The sequence below is a fragment of the Thalassophryne amazonica genome, chromosome 3, assembly GCF_902500255.1.
Source record: "Thalassophryne amazonica chromosome 3, fThaAma1.1, whole genome shotgun sequence".
Lineage (NCBI taxonomy): Eukaryota > Metazoa > Chordata > Actinopteri > Batrachoidiformes > Batrachoididae > Thalassophryne > Thalassophryne amazonica.
Window position 1 is genome coordinate 77,508,524 of NC_047105.1, and position 18,016 is coordinate 77,526,539.

Here is an 18,016-nt window from a genome sequence, read left to right on the forward strand (position 1 = left end):
AACGGGTAGATCAATCAAAATAATTATATAATGAGCTGTTCTGGAAGGAAGAATTCACGTTGTGGATCAGTGATCAGCTGATGGAATAACTGCACGTGAGTCAATGCACGCGTTCACACGCACTAATTACTGCTCTGATATATTCAATCATCTTTACACTTAGATTTATATTTATTCTCCCTTTTGACAGTTTTCTGTTATAAATAAATAAATATATATGGCTTAGAACATAATACAGTGATACAGCAGTGGCCACAGCACACTTTTTTTTTTTTGGAGGAAGACTGAGCGCGCAGCATGTCGACAGACAGTGTGAATTCTGATAATGATGGAGATGATCCCTCTTTTGTTCTGGACGAGGAACCAGAGCAGGTGGTCCACCGACGTGCACACAGATCTCCACAGCTTCTGTTTGCAGTTTCTCCAGGACTCAGGCGCTATGAGCTCCGTCCCAGCGCTGAGTCCTGGAACACAGAGATGCAGACACACACTGCTGCAGCTGTGGCTCCAGGCGCGTTTTGTTGAGATCGTGAGCCTTGGTTTTGTTAATTTACTCTTTCGTCCCTTTTCCGCTCTTGCTTCGCAGACTATTCGGTGATAAAAGCTCTTTCGTCCACCTTTTCTCAATGAATTGTGACATTTTTTACTTTTTCCCTTCGTTCAGGAATCGTCGTGTGCCGTGTGACTGGGCCATAACACAGTTCATCGCTACATCTACAAGTGCAAGTTAAAACTCTACCATGCAAAGTGAAAGCCATACATCAACAACATTCAGAAACACCACCGCCTTCTCTGGGCCCGAGCTCATTTGAATGGACAGACACAAAGTGAGAAAGTGTGCTGTGGTCTGATGAGTCCACATTTCAAATTGTTTTTGGACATCGTGGACACTGTGTCCTCTGGACAAAAGAGGAAAAAGACATCTGTGATGGCACCGTCAATGCTGAAAGGTACATCCAGGTTTTGGAGCAACACATGCTTCCATCCAAGCAACGTCTCTTTCAGGAACGTCCCTGCTTATTTTAGCAAAACAATGCCATACCACATTCTGCATGTGTTACAACAGTGTGGCTTCGGAGTAAAAGAGTGCGGATACTAGACTGGCCTGCCTGCAGTCCAGACCTGTCGCCCATTGAAAATGTGTGGCCCATTATGAAGCGCAAAATACAACAATGGAGACCCCAGACTGTTGAACAACTGAAGTCGTACATCAAGCAAGAATGGGAAAGAATTCCACCTACAAAGCTTCAACAATTAGTGTCCTCAGTTCCCAAATGCTTATTGAGTGTTGTTAGAAGGAAAGGTGATGTAACACAGTGGTAAACATACCACTGTCCCAACTTTTTTTAAACGTGTTGCAGGCATCCATTTCAAAATGAGCAAATATTTGCACAAAAACAATAAAGTTTATCAGTTTGAACATTAAATATCTTGTCTTTGTGGTGTATTCAATTGAATATAGTTTGAAGAGGATTTGCAAATCATTGTATTCTGTTTTTATTTACATTTTACACAATGTCCCAACTTCATTGGAATTGGGGTTGTATATACACACTATATATATATATATATATATATATATATATATATATATATATATATATACACACACACACACAGTGATGCCGGTAACGTGTTACTTAGCAATGCGTTACTCTAACCACTTTTTTTAGTAACGAGTAATCTAACGTGTTAATCTTTCCAAATCAGTAATCAGATTAAAGTTAGTTCTCCAAGTCACTGTGCGTTACTATTATTTTTGCATTGTGGGTTGATAGCAGCATTAAACTTGGTCCGTGAGCAGGGGGTCAGGGTTCGACTGAACTGCCCACTTTAAGCGAGCTGTGAGCTTTTATTCCGTGGTTTTCTGTAGCAGCTACGACTTAGCTGAGCTGCTCTGTATGTCCTGGTTAAAAACAGCTGATCCTCCGTGACACGTCAACAACTAACAATATTTTCCACTCAAATGCACCTAAACTCTCTTTCTGAGGACCACATGATGTGAAAACGCAATAAAACTTTCTTACCTGTAAATCTGGTCATGTTTTCGGCATAAATAAATGTTATCCATTCTTTGTGCTCAAACGCCAAAGCAGGGGCGAATCCAGATGGAATGGGGGCGTGGGGCAAGGATGTGCCCCCTCTCCCCACAACACCCCTAGATTAAAAGGTACAGTTTTGAAGCCTTTTTTTTTTTACTACAACTACTAATACTACTTATAATAATAATAATTTTGACAAGTAAAATGTTTAGAGAGAATTTAAATGTTAGAAAGAATTTAATAGTTACATTTATAAACAATGTAGGTTAGAAATTGCACGTTTTACTGTTACAGTGCTGTCAACAGTTAAATATGAGGTCAAGAAAGAGGTCTTTATTTTACTTTTTATAAAACAAGTATTTATTTTCATTGAAGTCAAGAAAGGGTGACTATAAAGAGAGTTTTGGCAAAACAAGTATCATTGTCATGTTGAGGTTGCAGAGGGTTGTTGTCGACAGCTGGGGAAAGTAACTAAAAAAGTAACTACTAATCTAACTTAGTTACTTTTACAAATGAGTAATCAGTAAAGTAACTAAGTTACTTTTTCAAGGAGTAATCAGTAATTGGATTACTTTTTCAAAGTAACTGTGGTAACACTATATATATATATAAAATTTGGTCTGTTTTTAATCCTTCATTTTTACTAATAAAGAAGAAGCATCAAAACCTCCATTTATACAGAAATACTGGGATGCAAAAGACTTTTGCACAATCCAGTAAAAGCTACTAGAATGCATGAAATGATCACTGTATTCTCCTCAGAAGAAATATTTATTTCCTTGGGTGTCACACAATCCACTTTGTGTTTCAAAGTGAGAAACTAACTGGGAGACAAGAGCCTGTGATCTCCACATGCTTGTGTTTAATTCATACATTCATTAATTCAGTGTCACTCAAACCAAAAGGCTGTTTGCAATGTTCAGCAGTAGAGAACATTTTGTATTTTACTATTAAACCACCTGATTGACAACAAAAAACCAAGATACATAACGTTCCTGGATGTGACCAAAGCATATGATAAAGCCTGGGCAGATGCTCTGATGTACACGATCTACAAAAATGGACTAAGAGATAAAATATGGCTAAAAATAAAGGAGCTCAACGAAAACCTGAAAGCCTCAATAATGACCAGATATGGACTTACAAGACAAATACAGATCAAAGACAGCATTAGACAAGGAGGAGTCCTGTCAGTCATAATGTACGCACTACTGAGAGACGAAATAGGCAAAGAGATCCTGAATAGCAACCTTGGAATAGAGACAGGTACAGGGAAAAAAATAGGATGCCTACTATGGATGGACGACATAGCCCTCATAGCAGAGACGGCCCAAGGAAATGCAAATAATGCTAAATATAACAAATGATCTGGCAAATAGGTACACACAGAATTTGGGGAAGAAAAAAGTAAAGTTATGACAATAGGGAAACCAAAAGATGATACAAATTTCTACATAGGACCCAAAAACTGGAAAAATGTGTAAATTACAAATTACCTAGGGAAAATAATCAACAATAACAACAACCAAGCCGACCAAACAGAAGAAGCAAAAAAGAAAGCAGAAGGAGCCTTACAAAACCATCCTACAAATAGCAGGAAGCCCGGACCTAAGAGGAATAGAGATGAGAGTATCTGGCAACTAGTGGAATCATGCATAATTCAATAATTGTGTATGCAGGAGAGTCAGTGGTAACAACAAAAAAGGAGGGGAAATGAGGAACCAAATCTTGGACGATATATTAAAACGGCTCCTAATACTACCAACAACAACACCGAGAGAAATCATGTATGCGGAACAGGGCTCTGGGATATAGACCATATAATACAAAAAACCAAGGTCAACTTCCAAAAAAAAGATAAATACAGTAGGATCAGACCTAATGAAAAGAATAATCAACACAATAGTAAACCATGGAAAAGGGAAGTCAACAGGATTAAGGAAAACTGCAGATAACGGATCAAACAAGCAAAGGAGATATAAAAAGGAAAATAGGCGAACAGCTAAAGAAGAATATCAAAGAACAAGGAGAGATCAAATCAAAGGTAAAACATTACATTGAAAACGTAAAAACATTGGAAGTAGGAAAAAGGAAACCCTACCTGGACAAACTAAACAGGATGGAAGCACATAGCATCATGATGGCTAAGAACAAGAATGCTGGCAGTAAAATGCAACTATAGGAATAAATATGCCAATGTATCCTGTAGGTTCTGCAATGCTGAGGAGGAAACCCAAAAACATATACTAGAGCAGGGGTGGGCAATCATGTGCCATGAAGGGCCGAAGCACTGCAGGTTTCCTTGCTACCAATCATCTCAGCAGGTGATTTCATTAATGTTCAGGTGTTTCAGCAGGTGATTTCATTGACAACCAGGTGTTTATGTTCAAGGGAGAAGCTCATCAGCAACCCACCTGCTGAGGTGATTGGTTGCAAGGAAAACATGCAGTGTCTCGGCCCTCATTGCCCACCCCTGTACTAGAGGAATGCCAGCAAATCAATAGGCAAGAATGCCCGAAAGTAACAACGGAAGATACAACCAAATTAAGAGAAACTGCAAAGCTCTTACACAGATCGAGGAAAGCTAAAACACTAATGTGCTGCTCCCCCCTCAGAACGGTAGGGGAGCCCCCAGCAGACCTGGGAACGCACACACGAGAAGAAGAAGATTTTGTTGTGTGATCCATTCTTTATTTGTCTGTCTGTCCAGCACTAAAGCATCATTCAGATCAACTTTAAGGTTTTACACAAAGTACGGCTGGTCTGAAACATCAGCCCTCCTCTATAACTAGATGTTATGGCCAGTCATGAACATAAAAAAAAATCAGAGGGGACCTCTTCATTCATTACTGCCATTTGAAATGATGTGGCTTAATTTGTATTTTATTGCATGAAATATTTGATCACCTACCAACCAGCAAGAATTCTGGCTCTCACAGACCTGTTAGTTTGTCTTTAAAAAGCCCTCCTATTCTGCACTCTTTACTTGTATTAATTGCACCTGTTTGAACTTGTTACCTGTATAAAAGACACCTGTTCACACACTCAATCAATCACACTCCAACCTGTCCAGCATGGCCAAGACAAAAAAGCTGTCTAAGGACATCAGGGACAAAACTGTAGACCTGCACAAGGCTAGGATGGACTACAGGACAACAGGCAAGCAGCTTGGTGAGAAGGCAACAGTAATTGTTAGAAAGTGGAAGAAACACTTGACTGTCAGTCTTCCTCGGTCTGGGGCTCCATGTAAGATCTCATCTCGTGGGGTAAGTATGAGTCTGAGAAAGCTCAGAACTACATGGCAGGACCTGGTTAATGACTTGAAGAGAGCTGGGACCACAGTCACAAAGATCACATGAGTAACACAGTACGCCGTCATGGTTTAAAATCTTGGAGGTCACACAAGGTTCCCCTGCTCAAGCCAGCACATGTCCAGTAGGGCTGTTCATGTTACAGTATATAGTGAAAAAATAAAATGTGTGAGAGACTTTGGGCCACATGTTGTTTTTGTTCCACTTAGGGTTTTGTAGGTGCAGACCAAATTTGAACTCAATCAGATAAGATTTAGAGGTCCCCCAGAGTGACGCAGTTTTCTCTCCCTCCACTGGCAAGGCAACGTCTCCCTAATGGGAGAAGACTCTGATGCCATTATTTTTCTTTTACAGGTAGCTACATGTGATTGCTTCTAACCACAAAAAGTGATGGGTGATTTGTCACCCAGAGGAGAACATTACTGGAATTACTGGATTACTACATTGCTTGTTTGGGGGAAAATTGTTGCTTTGTGAGGGACCAATAAAATTTGGCACAGATCTTTTATTTTATTAGTGAAACAAGAACAACATGTGGCCCAAAGATTTTGTAAAATTTGACATTTGAACAGGTCTAATGTCCAGGCCTGTCTGAAGTTCACCAATGACCATCTGGATGATCCAGAGGAGGCCTGGGAGAAGGTCATGTGGTCAGATGAGACCAAAATAGAGCTCTTTGGTAACAACTGCACTCGCCCTGTTTGGAGGATGAGAACAACCCCAAGAACACCGTCCCATCCATGAAGCATGAACACTACCATAGATGGCAGTGTTCATGGCAGTATGAATACAATTGCTGCCACACATTCGCTAAAAGTGCTGAATCCACTTAAACTCAGTTTTCAAATTGCCTTTTTATTTACAAATGAAAAAATGACATTTACAAATACAGATTTATTTGTAAAACCCGCCACACATTCAGTAATGTGTGTTATACCAACTAACCAACCACATGTCAGGAACCTAATTTACCCATAGTGCATTGTGGCCTGTGTGTCAAAATGCTTCTAAATTAGTGCATGACTTTTAAACTAAATCATATAGCTGATATTTTCACTCTGTAAAACGTAGGGCTGGGCATCAATCAAAAATTTTCGATACCAGTACCAATTTCGATACCGGTTCCTGAACGATACTTTCTTTGATACCAATTTTATAAAATCATTTCTAACAAAAAGAAAATTACATTACATTTGTACACATAGTAAAATTTTTGAGTTTTATTTTTATGCCCCGCAAGGCGGGGCATACAGCACCTGGGTTGTCCGTCTGTCCATCCTTCCGTCAGTTCGTCCGTCTGTCCGTCCGTCCGTCGCAACGTAGCTCGGCACCTATTGCTCGCAGAAACTTAATATTTGGTGGGTACATGCCTTGGAGGAGTACTTCACATGGGTTTGAAGACCAGTGACCTTGACCTACTTTTGAAGGTCACCAGTGGTCACAAATGTGAAATCCTTCGCCACAACGTAGCTACGCACCTATTGCTCGTAGAAACTTCATATTTGGTGGGTACATGCTTTGGAGGAGTACTTCACATGTGTTCGAAGGCCGGTGACCTTGACCTGCTTTTCAAGGTCACAATGGTCACAACTGTCAATCTTTTGCCACAACATAGCCCGGCACCTATGCTTGCAGAAACTTCATAGTTGGTGGGTACATGCTTTGGAGGAGTACTTCACATGTGTTTGAAGGCTGGTGACCTTGACACGCTTTTCAAGGTCATAATGGTCACAGCTGTCAAATCCTTTGCCACAATGTAGCTCGGCACCTTTTGATTGTAGAAACTTCATACTTGGTGGGTACATGCCTTGGAGGAGTATTTCACATGGGTTCGAAGGCTGGCGACCTTGACCTCTGTTTCAAGGTCACCAGTGGTTGCATTTGTTTTGAAGGCTGGCGGCCGTGACCGACTTTTTATCGTCACTGTTTGTCACATCCTCTAAATATATATTATGCCAATCTCCAATTTTTTCATTGTATATCCCAGTTACATCAAACACATAAGGCTTCAGCCAAATACTCACCCCATACAAGTACATACACTCAACAAAAATATAAACTCAACACTTTTGGTTTGCTCCCATTTTTGTAGAGATGAACTCAAAGATCTAAAACTTTTTCCACATACACAATAATCACCATTTCCCTCAAATATTGTTCACAAACCAGCTAAATCTGTGATAGTGAGCACTTCTCCTTTGCTGAGATAATCCATCCCACCTCACAGGTGTGCCATATCAAGATGCTGATTAGACACCATGATTAGTGCACAGGTTGTGCCTTAGACTGTCCACAATAAAAGGCACTCTGAAAGGTGCAGTTTTATCACACAGCACAATGCCACAGATGTCGCAAGATTTGAGGGAGTGTGCAATTGGCATGCTGACAGCAGGAATGTCAACCAGAGATGTTGCTCGTGTATTGAATGTTCATTCTCTACCATAAGTCGTCTCCAAAGGCGTTTCAGAGAATTTGGCAGTACATCCAACCAGCCTCACAACCACAGACTACGTGTAACCACACCAGCCCAGGACCTCCACATCCAGCATGTTCACCTCCAAGATCGTCTGAGACCAGCCACTCGGACAGCTGCTGAAACAATCTGTTTGCATAACCAAAGAATTTCTGCACAGAACAACTGTCAGAAACCGTCTCAGGGAAGCTCATCTGCATGCTCGTCGTCCTCATCGGGGTCTCGACCTGACTCCAGTTCGTCGTCGTAACCGACTTGAGTGGGCAAATGCTCACATTCGCTGGTGTTTGGCATGTTGGAGAGGTGTTCTCTTCACGGATGATGCGAAGGAGATGTGTTGCACTGCATGAGGCAAATGGTGGTCACACTAGATACTGACTGGTATCCCCCCCCAATAAAACAAAACTGCACCTTTCAGAGTGGCCTTTTATTGTGGGCAGTCTAAGGCACACCTGTGCACTAATCATGGTGTCTAATCAGCATCTTGATATGGCACACCTGTGAGGTGGGATGGATTATCTCAGCAAAGGAGAAGTGCTCACTATCACAGATTTAGACTGGTTTGTGAACAATATTTGAGGGAAATGGTGATATTGTGTATGTGGAAAAAGTTTTAGATCTTTGAGTTCATCTCATACAAATGGGAGCAAAACCAAAAGTGTTGCTTTTATATTTTTGTTGAGTATATTACTGCACTTTGCATGGAAAATAATAGTGCGCGCGGGGCATTTCATGATGAATGTCTCTAGTTCACCTTGGTCATTTTCCACTCCAAGTAGTTTTCTTACAGAAAAAATAAGCAACAATCACAGCAATCATTCCAGTGCAAAAGAACACTTGAAAACACTCAGAAGCATTTCCTTTCAGACATTTTGGCATGAATGTCTCTCCATAGAATTGAGATGAAGCTCAGCTGGCTGCTGCACATCAGCCTAGAACGTCTCATTTTGGGAGGAAAAGAACTTTTGATCTATTGCAGTTATGTTTGTATTACAACGTTTGGAAAGAGGTGCATTTGATTTTTCAATTCAATTTTACATTTCTTTTCATTTATATAGCGCCAAATCACAACAGAGTTGCCTCAAAGCGCTCCCACACAGGTAAGGTCTAACCTACCAAACCCCCAGAGCAACAGTGGTAAGGAAAAATCCCTCTGAGGAAGAAACCTCAAGCAGACCAGACTCAAGGGGTGACCCTCTGCTTGGGCCATGCTACAGACATAAATTACAGAACAATTCATAGAACAATTCACAGACGAATATACAAGAATGCTATTTGCGCACAGGACAGGAGGATCACCAACACAAATACAACTCCCATCGCTGGATGGAGCTGCACCTTAAACAGAGAGCAAAACAGGAATCAGGCATCAGAAAGACAAAAATACTGTATAATTTGCCAGCATTAAACAACAAGAAAAACAGAGAAATACTAAGGTGATCGCCAGCCACTAGCCTAAACTTCACTAAAAGACTCAGAATTTTAGGTAATGTTGAGGCCGCAGCCCGCTCCAATTACTAATAAATGAATTAAAGAGTAAAAAGCGTAAAACAAAACTGTACCAGTATGCTAGCCATAATGAAAGGGAAAATAAGTGCGTCTTAAGTCTGGACTTGAAAATATCCACAGAATCTGACTGTTTTATTGATGCAGGGAGATCATTCCACAGAACAGGGGCACGATAAGAGAAAGCTCTGTGACCCGCAGACTTCTTATTCACCTTAGGGACACAAAGTAGTCCTGCACCCTGAGAACGTAAAGCCCGGGCCGGGTACATAAGTTTAATTAGGTCAGCTAGGTAGGGAGGTGCCAGTCCATTGAATAATTTATAGGTTAGTAGCAGAACCTTAAAATTTGATAGTAGAGAAGCTTGAATCTTCGACTGGACTGGGTTGCTTGACGCAAGGACGTTTCACTTCAAATCGCAGAAGCTTCCTTCAGCTAAAATTCTTGCTCTGGTAGTCTGACTTCTGTCTTGACTCTTGTTGAGAAGAATAAACAGAAGCCACAAAAGCTGGAGTTTTAAACCTAACCAGACCCCTCCTACCGAGAGGCAGACTGCTATAGGCTAGTGACTAAACAATAGCTCTAATTAGCAACTATGTGCTCTAGTTAGCACCCTCCTAATGACAGGGCAGCTGTCCCGCCTAATGATGGGATGGACGCTTCTCTTGATGGCTCCCTTGACGACTCCCTGATGATGTGAATGACTCATTTACTATGAACAAAAGACTGCTTTGATGGGGTATCCGGTATCCCCCATTGTTGCCAATCTGTACAGGAGCGAATGGAGAAGACAGCCTGACATCTTTCCATGGGCATCCCTCCCAGTCACTGCCTCAGATATGTCGATGACACATGGGTTTAAAATCAAGCAACAGGAGGTTGAGGACTTTACAAAACACATTCAACTCGGTGGACTCCAATATCAAATTCACACGTGAGGATGCCAGAAACAACCATTTAGCCTTCTTGGACTGTGATGTTACGATTAGAGAGAACAGGCAGCCTCCAGACAAGGGGTTTACAGAAAACCAACTCACACTGACCAATATCTGCTCTTTGGCTCAAACCACCCCCTTGAACACAAGCTTGGGGTGATCAGGACTCTTCCACACAGACCCCTACAGGTGCCCACAACTGCAGAGGGAAGGGCTAAAGAACAACAACTTGTCCGGAAAGCCCTCACAGTATGTGGGTACCCACGATGGTCCCTGGACAAAGTGCAGAAGTCCCAGAGAACAAAGAGACCAGACAGACAGGAGACGGAGACAAGAAGAAGAGGAGTGTCTCTCCCTTATTTAGCAGGAGTAGGGGAAAAACTACAGAGGATCTTCAGACAGCACAAAATCCCAGTTTACTTTAAACCTGTTAACACCTTGAGACAGAAATTAGTTCACCCTAAGGACAGGATCCCTAGTTACAAACAGAGCAATGTAGTGTATTCTATCAGATGTCAGGAAAACTGTAACGAACACTACATAGGTGAGACTAAGCAAACTTTACACAAAAGGCTATACCAGCACCGCAAAGAGGGCACCAGTGGACCTCAGTCTGCAGTTCATCTCCACCTTAAACACACTAACCACATGTTTGAGGACAAGGAAGTTAAAATCTTAGCCAGAGAGAAGAAATGGTTTGAGAGAGGGGTCAAGGAGGCATTCTATGTGAAACAGTTGAAACCCAGCCTTAACCGGGGAGGGGGTCTGAGACATGATTTGTCCCCTGTTTACAATGGGGTACTCAGGTCAAAGCAGTTTCAGTATTTTGTTCATCATAATGAGTCATTCACGTCATCAGGAGAGTCATCAAGGGAGCCATCAAGAGAAGCATCCATCCCATCATTAGGAGGGACAGCTGCCCTGTCATTAGGAGGGTGCTAACTAGAGCACAATAGTTGCTAATTAGAGCTATTGTTTAGTCACTAGGCTATAGCAGTCTGGTTAGGTTTAAAACTCCAGCTTTTGTGGCTTCTGTATATTCTTCTCTACAAGAGTCAAGACAGAAGTCAGACTACCAGAGCAAGAATTTTAGCTGAGGAAGCTTCTGCGATTTGAAGCGAAACGTCCTTGCGTCAAGCAACCCAGTCCAGTCAAAGATTCAAGCTTCTCTACTATGGAAACCACCTGGACAACTGAGAGCCTACACAGAAACTTAAAATCTGATCTCAATGGGACAGGAAGCCAGTGAAAGGATGCCAAAATGGGTGTAATGTGGTCGAACTTTCTGCTTTGTGTCAAAAGTCTGGCTGCAGCATTTTGAACCAATTGGAGACCCCTAATGCTAGACTGCGGTAAACCAGAAAATAGAAAATTGCAGTAGTCCAATCTAGAAGAGATAAATGCATGGATCAGGGTCTCAGCATCAGCCATAAACAGGATGGGACGAATCTTCGCTATATTTCGCAGGTGGAAGAAAGCAGTCCTAGTAATTTTTCTAATGTGGAGGCCAAAGGACAACGAAGGATCAAAAATTACCCCAAGGCTCTTCACTTTGTCAGTGTGATGTATGACACACGAGCCGAGGCTGAGCGTTAACTGGTCAAATTGATGCCGATGTCTCACTGGACCAAGAACCATCATTTCAGTCTTACCAGAGTTTAAAAGGAGGAAGTTTCTAGACATTCAACTTCTCACTACTGCAAGGCAATCTTCTAAGGATTTTATGTGAACGAGATTACCAGCAGTTATCGGCATGTTTTATTGATTTATTCTGCCTAACAGAAACCTGGTTACAGCAGGATGAATATGTTAGTTTAAATGAGTCAACACCCCCAAGTCACACTAACTGTCAGAATGCTAATAGCACGGGCCGGGGCGGAGGATTAGCAGCAATCTTCCATTCCAGCTTATTAATTAATCAAAAACCCAGACAGAGCTTTAATTCATTTGAAAGCTTGGGGCTGAGGGAAAGAACCAGGAAAAAGACATGCTGTGGAAGGGGGCAGAGATCGATCACTAATGATTAAATGCGGAGTGATGCATACAGAGCAAAAAGAGAAAGAAACAGTGCATCATGGGAACCCCCCCACAGTCTGCCCCTCCCTGAGCCTGGTTCTGCTGGAGGTTTCTTCCTGTTAAAAGGGAGTTTTTTCCTTCCCACTGTAGCCAAGTGCTTGCTCACAGGGGGTCGTTTTGACCGTTGGGGTTTTACATAATTATTGTATGGCCTTGCCTTACAATATAAAGCGCCTTGGGGCAACTGTTTGTTGTGATTTGGCGCTATATAAAAAAATTGATTGATTGATTGATGTATAACTGAGTATCATCTGCATAGCAGTGAAAGGTAATCCCAAAACGCCGCAATATGTGCCCAAGGGGTGCTATATAAAGGGAGAAAAGACAGAGTCCGCTCGGAATTAATAACTTCAAAACGAATTGCCACTTTAAATAAAATGACACCTCTTATAAACGTTGAAATACAGACAATAACCTACAATCGACTAAAATGTTTTTTCCTCCCAAAATGAGACGTCTTGCATTCTTTATCAACCTGACCTGCAGCACATCTGCAAGAGCTCAGCTCATAGGTATGGAAAGACATTCATGCCAATAATAATGTCTGAAAGGAAATGCTTCTGACAAAAAGTAAAAGATTTTATTTCTGTTTATGTCCAGAGATCAAGGATCCACCATGTAGAGTTTATTATGTCCAGAGTTTAAGGATCCAGTAACCAATTTCATATTTATTTACTTTAAGACTCAATAAAATGTTGTTCAATTTCAATTTAATCAGCTTATAAAGCGCCAAATGACAACAAAAGCCGTCTCAAGGTGCGTCACACAGAACAGTTCAACATAAAAAAATTAAAATAAATAAAAATAAAAAATTCAAATACCTAATTAAAAACATAAGTAAAAGAATAAAACATAACAAAATAAAAACTACTCAGAAGAAAGAGAATAAAAATAGGTTTTAAGTCTTGACTTAAAAATGTCCACGGACTCTGACTGCCTCACTGAGGGCCATGTACTGGCTAACCCTGAATGAGATTGCCCACTGAACAAACTTCCCCAGCCTTCCGGACACGATGAAGGGACTTGGGCTGTCGTACCTGGCTTTTCCCCTTTGGGTACCCCTAGAATGGCCAATTTTTAGCTTGAATTTTCAAAAGCTTCCCTGCTTCCGCCTCGGTCACTTTGCTCCCTCGACATTACCACTACACTAAACTTTTATCCTAGCTAGAACCCTGTTATCTGTATATAATATTTTTTTTCTTTGAAATAAAAACATCCCTTCATGAACAGCGACATGACGTCTCCTAACCGGTCAAAATATTGATGAAGTACCCGGATGTTAATGCATTTTCAATGGAGATACGCGACTGGACACACTCAGAAAAATGCTCGCAAAATACGTGGAAAAAAATGCCATTTTGACCTGGATATTGAGCCAGTAAAATTAAATGACATTAAATTATGTCAGGAAAATATTAAACTTACTCGGACACACACACATTCACAAATATTAGTGTTGAAAGTTACACGGATCTGCGCTGTTCCAGCTGCTGAGCTGAGGCGTCCTGCTGCAGCTGTTCAATGCAGCTCCTAAAACCATTACAATACATTTATATACATATTATATTTTTACACAATTATCCTTTATTGACCGAGTTTCATTCATGAAGTCAGTGGTGTGGGTACACATCTCTATGTGTGGGTGTGACTGTGAGCGGCACAGTGCGGGTCATTATAAATCTCATTATTTTAAGGTGCAAATTAAAAAAAAATCCCCAGTCTTGTCGAATAATTTTAATCACTAACAACAAGTATTTTTACTAGACATTGGTCTAGCAGTGGAAAATATCATCTAGACATAAGTGAAGCGTTAATGGTCCGTGTCATTGGGCGACACAGGTACGGCAGGAAACATACAGCTGTTTATCATCCAAATATCACGGACAAAGTGACAAGAAGAACCAAAACCACTTACTTATGGAAGGAAATATTGTCTCCTTTGTTCCTACGTTTGTGGCTTTGCTAACATGCGCAGCTTTCCGGCATATTCCACCTGTTTCTTGAACGTCTATGCATGCAAATCAATAACTTGCATATTATTCTGCAAGCCACTTTTAATTGCAAATTCATCTGCACACACCTGAGTTTTCATTATCCTTCATTTGTTTGGCATTTTTGTTGAAAATTTAGCAGGTGAACACTGGGTGTGTTTAAAACAATATTGTGGGTGCTCTTAATTCATAATGTTAAGTAAAACAGAGCATGTCATGTAAAAGAAAGTTTTATTTTTGCTTAATGAACTGTACTATGTAGTCAAGACTATTTCTATTTAGTTTCTTTTGTCTGTATTAGCATATTTGATATTGGAGTAATCCAGAAGTAATTGAAAGTAATCAAATTACATTACTTTAATATTATGGTACTTGGATTATGTTATTAATTACATTTTTCAACAGGTAACTAGTAACTGTATCGGAATACATTTTTAAAGTAATCCTCCCAACCCTGGATATTCGGTACTACCGAATCATTTCAGTTGGTGCCACAAAATAACCAAAGTTCAGTGGCCAACCCTAGAAAAATGACAGACATGACGTTAATTTCAATAACTTGTCCAGAATTAGCTTGTTTAAAATTTTAACCATAAGTCAAAACTCTCTGCCTGTGCATGACTTGTGTGATAAGCCTGCGAGTCCTTCTTCCTTTTGTTCTTGTATTTCCTATCTTTATGGTCACCAGGTAACTTCTGCTAATTCAAAGCTAACTTCCTATGGAGTTACATTTGTCTCAGTAGTACCTGCAAATGCACAGAAGGTGATCTACAAATATTCCTTGATTTGCACATTTTCCGCTCTTAAAATGTAAATATTGTTTTTGATTGATTGATTGATTGATAGAGGGGCTTTATTGAACATATACAAATTGCATGTAGGACAGTAGGATCTTAATAATTAACAATAGCAATCTGAGATTTCTGACATCCACCAATCCCGAACTGGATCACCTCCAAAATTCAGTGGAGTCTTCCATGCCGTAATATGCATCTGTGGTGCAAATTTCATGAGAATCCATGAAGTAGTTTTGACATAATTCTTAAAAGCCTATAAATTGAAATCCTGAGTCAGAATCTGGATCTGGATGACCACTAAAATTCAGTGGAGTCTTCATGCCCTAATATCTATCTGTGGTTACAAATGTGGTGAGAATCTGTGAAGTAGTTTTGAAGTAATCCTTCCAATCCTATATAAAGTGTAACTTGATCCAAAATCAAGATCCGTATCCAGATGACCCCCAAAAATTTAATGGAGTCTTCCATGGCCTAATATGAATCTATAGTGGAAATTTTGTGAGAATCCATGAAGAAGTTTTGACGTAATCCTTCAAAGCCTATATAAAGTGCAACTTGATCCACAATCCGGATCTGGATCCAGATCACATCCAAAATTTAATGGTGTCTTCCATGGCCTAATATGAATCTATAGTGGAAATTTTGTGAGAATCCATGAAGAAGTTTTGACGTAATCCTTCAAAGCCTATATAAAGTGCAACTTGATCCACAATCCGGATCTGGATCCAGATCACATCCAAAATTTAATGGTGTCTTCCATGGCCTAATGTATCTGTGGTACAAATTTGGTGAGAATTCGTGCAGTAGTTTTGACATAATACTTCAAAGCCTATATAATGTGAAACTTGATCCAAAATCCGGATCCGGATAACCTCCAAAATTTAATGGTGTCTTTCTTGCTCTAATATCTATCTGTGATGAAAATGTTGTGGAAATCTGTGCGGTAGTTTTGACGTAATCTTTCTAACAGACAGACAGATAAATAAATAAATAAATGCCGACGTAATGAAACAACTGCAAATTATAAAGAACACTAATGCTCATAAGGCTGAGAGTATTTTAGCATTGCGTTATATTTTTGAGTTTGCTCTGCCTGTATTTTTTTCCCCAAATGTTCCAAATTTGTATTTGTGTCCTCTCAGAAGGGTACAGTAATTCTTATCATCATTATCACGACCCCAAGAAAATAAATCCCCCTTGAGCCGCCACTGGCTCACATACAGTCTGCATTGTGAGTCCATATTCACTATTTGTAACCCCTTTATCACGATTTAAACCAAAAATCACATAAATATATCTGCAGAAGCAGTGGGATGAGCACCAGTGCCAAGGATCTGGTAGCATATGTTCCAATACTGGTCAATAAAAACACAACCAATAACTTCAGATAAACAAATTACATGCTAATGATGTGTTAAACTGATTCAGCTACGCATATCTTCTGAAACAAGCATATAAAATTTAAAATGAAGTAAATTTTCACACCCTGGCTGTTGACGTTAGAAATTTGTGATTTCGGAAGAACAGTATCCAAACAATATGAGGAATGATTTTTGGCTTTTGATAAATAATATAAACTATCTGTGGTGACGTGTCCTTTCAATAGGGAGCAGTTATGTGTGATGCATCCGGAGCGCGTTTAAAAACGTTTTTTTTTTTTGGGGGGGGGGGGGGGGGCATACTGGTCAATAAGCATCCAAAAGAAACTTTTTTGTGGTAAATGTTACATGGTAGTGTCGATAAATAGCACATGCAGACATCGCGCACGCAGCTGTAGGGTTGCACATGATGCCACGTCAGTGTGTGAGGCTACGTGAAAACCTTTTACCTAAGTGACGCCACAAAGTTCTGCCCGACTCACCGATAGACATGAATCCACAGGGAAACGCCAAGAGGAAAAGCAGCAGCACTTTGGATCCTAAACTGAACATTTTATATAGCAGACTTGTCGGTTACAGTTTGTTACACATCAGCATTCAGCAGCAGAGAGAAAAGGGAGCACACTTCAGCAGGAGGCGGGGCCAGCAGGAGGAGAAAGACACGCCTACTTGGTCCAAGTCCCAGCGGGACATTTGCTTTAAAGCTGAAAAGGCTTGTGCTTTTAACGGACAGAATCACAAAACATGCAACAGCCAGCTCTGACGAATGAATTATTCCCCCCTTCATAGATTTAATGCAGGGGAGACAGAGCCTATTTAGCTCCAGATCATATGCACTGGCAGGTTTGTGGCTGTGCAAAAGGGCTTGAAGGTTTAACGTTGCATGCAGTAGAAACTCTGAACTCTGAATTTCTAACGAGGAAAAGAGTAGAAGAAAACACCAAAAGTTGGAATTTCCATTTTGTAGCTGGTGCAGATCATTCAGAATAGAATAGAGCCTTATTGCAAATATATACATATCAATCCCTCTTTTCTAACATCATCCTCTAAAAACAGGATGTGGAACCATGCATTTATCAGTTGTGAACTGCTGGTGGAGTCATTCATTCATTCATTTTCCAATTGACTGAAAACTTCTATGTATTAAGTGGAGTCTAGTTGTCACACAAACCAGTTTCACAGGGTGACACTGGAGAAGAAAATTGTTGTATTCAAATGCTTTTACTGTGAAGCACCTTTTAGAAACATGAGTTATGGGATGTTATTTAGCACATATCTGCCCACTATCATGGAGTTCTTTTTTGTTTTAACCTTTTCTTTTGCCCCAAAAGATAGTTTCGATTCATTTTAGCTAGGGTTGAAACGATTAGTTGAGTATCTCGAATAATTCGATTGCAAAAAATCTTCCTTTAACGTTGTAGTACATATGCCAGGCCTGTGCATGGCACTATAATGTCCCCATAAAAAACCAGAAGAAGACTAGAGCATGCCCATAAACCGTGTAAA

At 40.4% G+C, this 18,016-nt stretch overlaps 1 protein-coding gene across 1 annotated transcript in view; it reads right to left on the reverse strand.

The window, feature by feature from the left end:
- The window catches only part of LOC117507796 (translocon-associated protein subunit alpha-like), a 36,598-nt gene extending 19,454 nt beyond the window's left edge, over positions 1-17,144 (reverse strand). The window contains exon 1 of the mRNA XM_034167593.1: positions 16,993-17,144. Coding sequence (XP_034023484.1) covers positions 16,993-17,062 — 70 coding nt within the window. The 5' untranslated portion in view covers positions 17,063-17,144. The remainder of the gene's footprint in view (positions 1-16,992) is intronic.
- Positions 17,145-18,016: the final 872 nt, after the last annotated feature.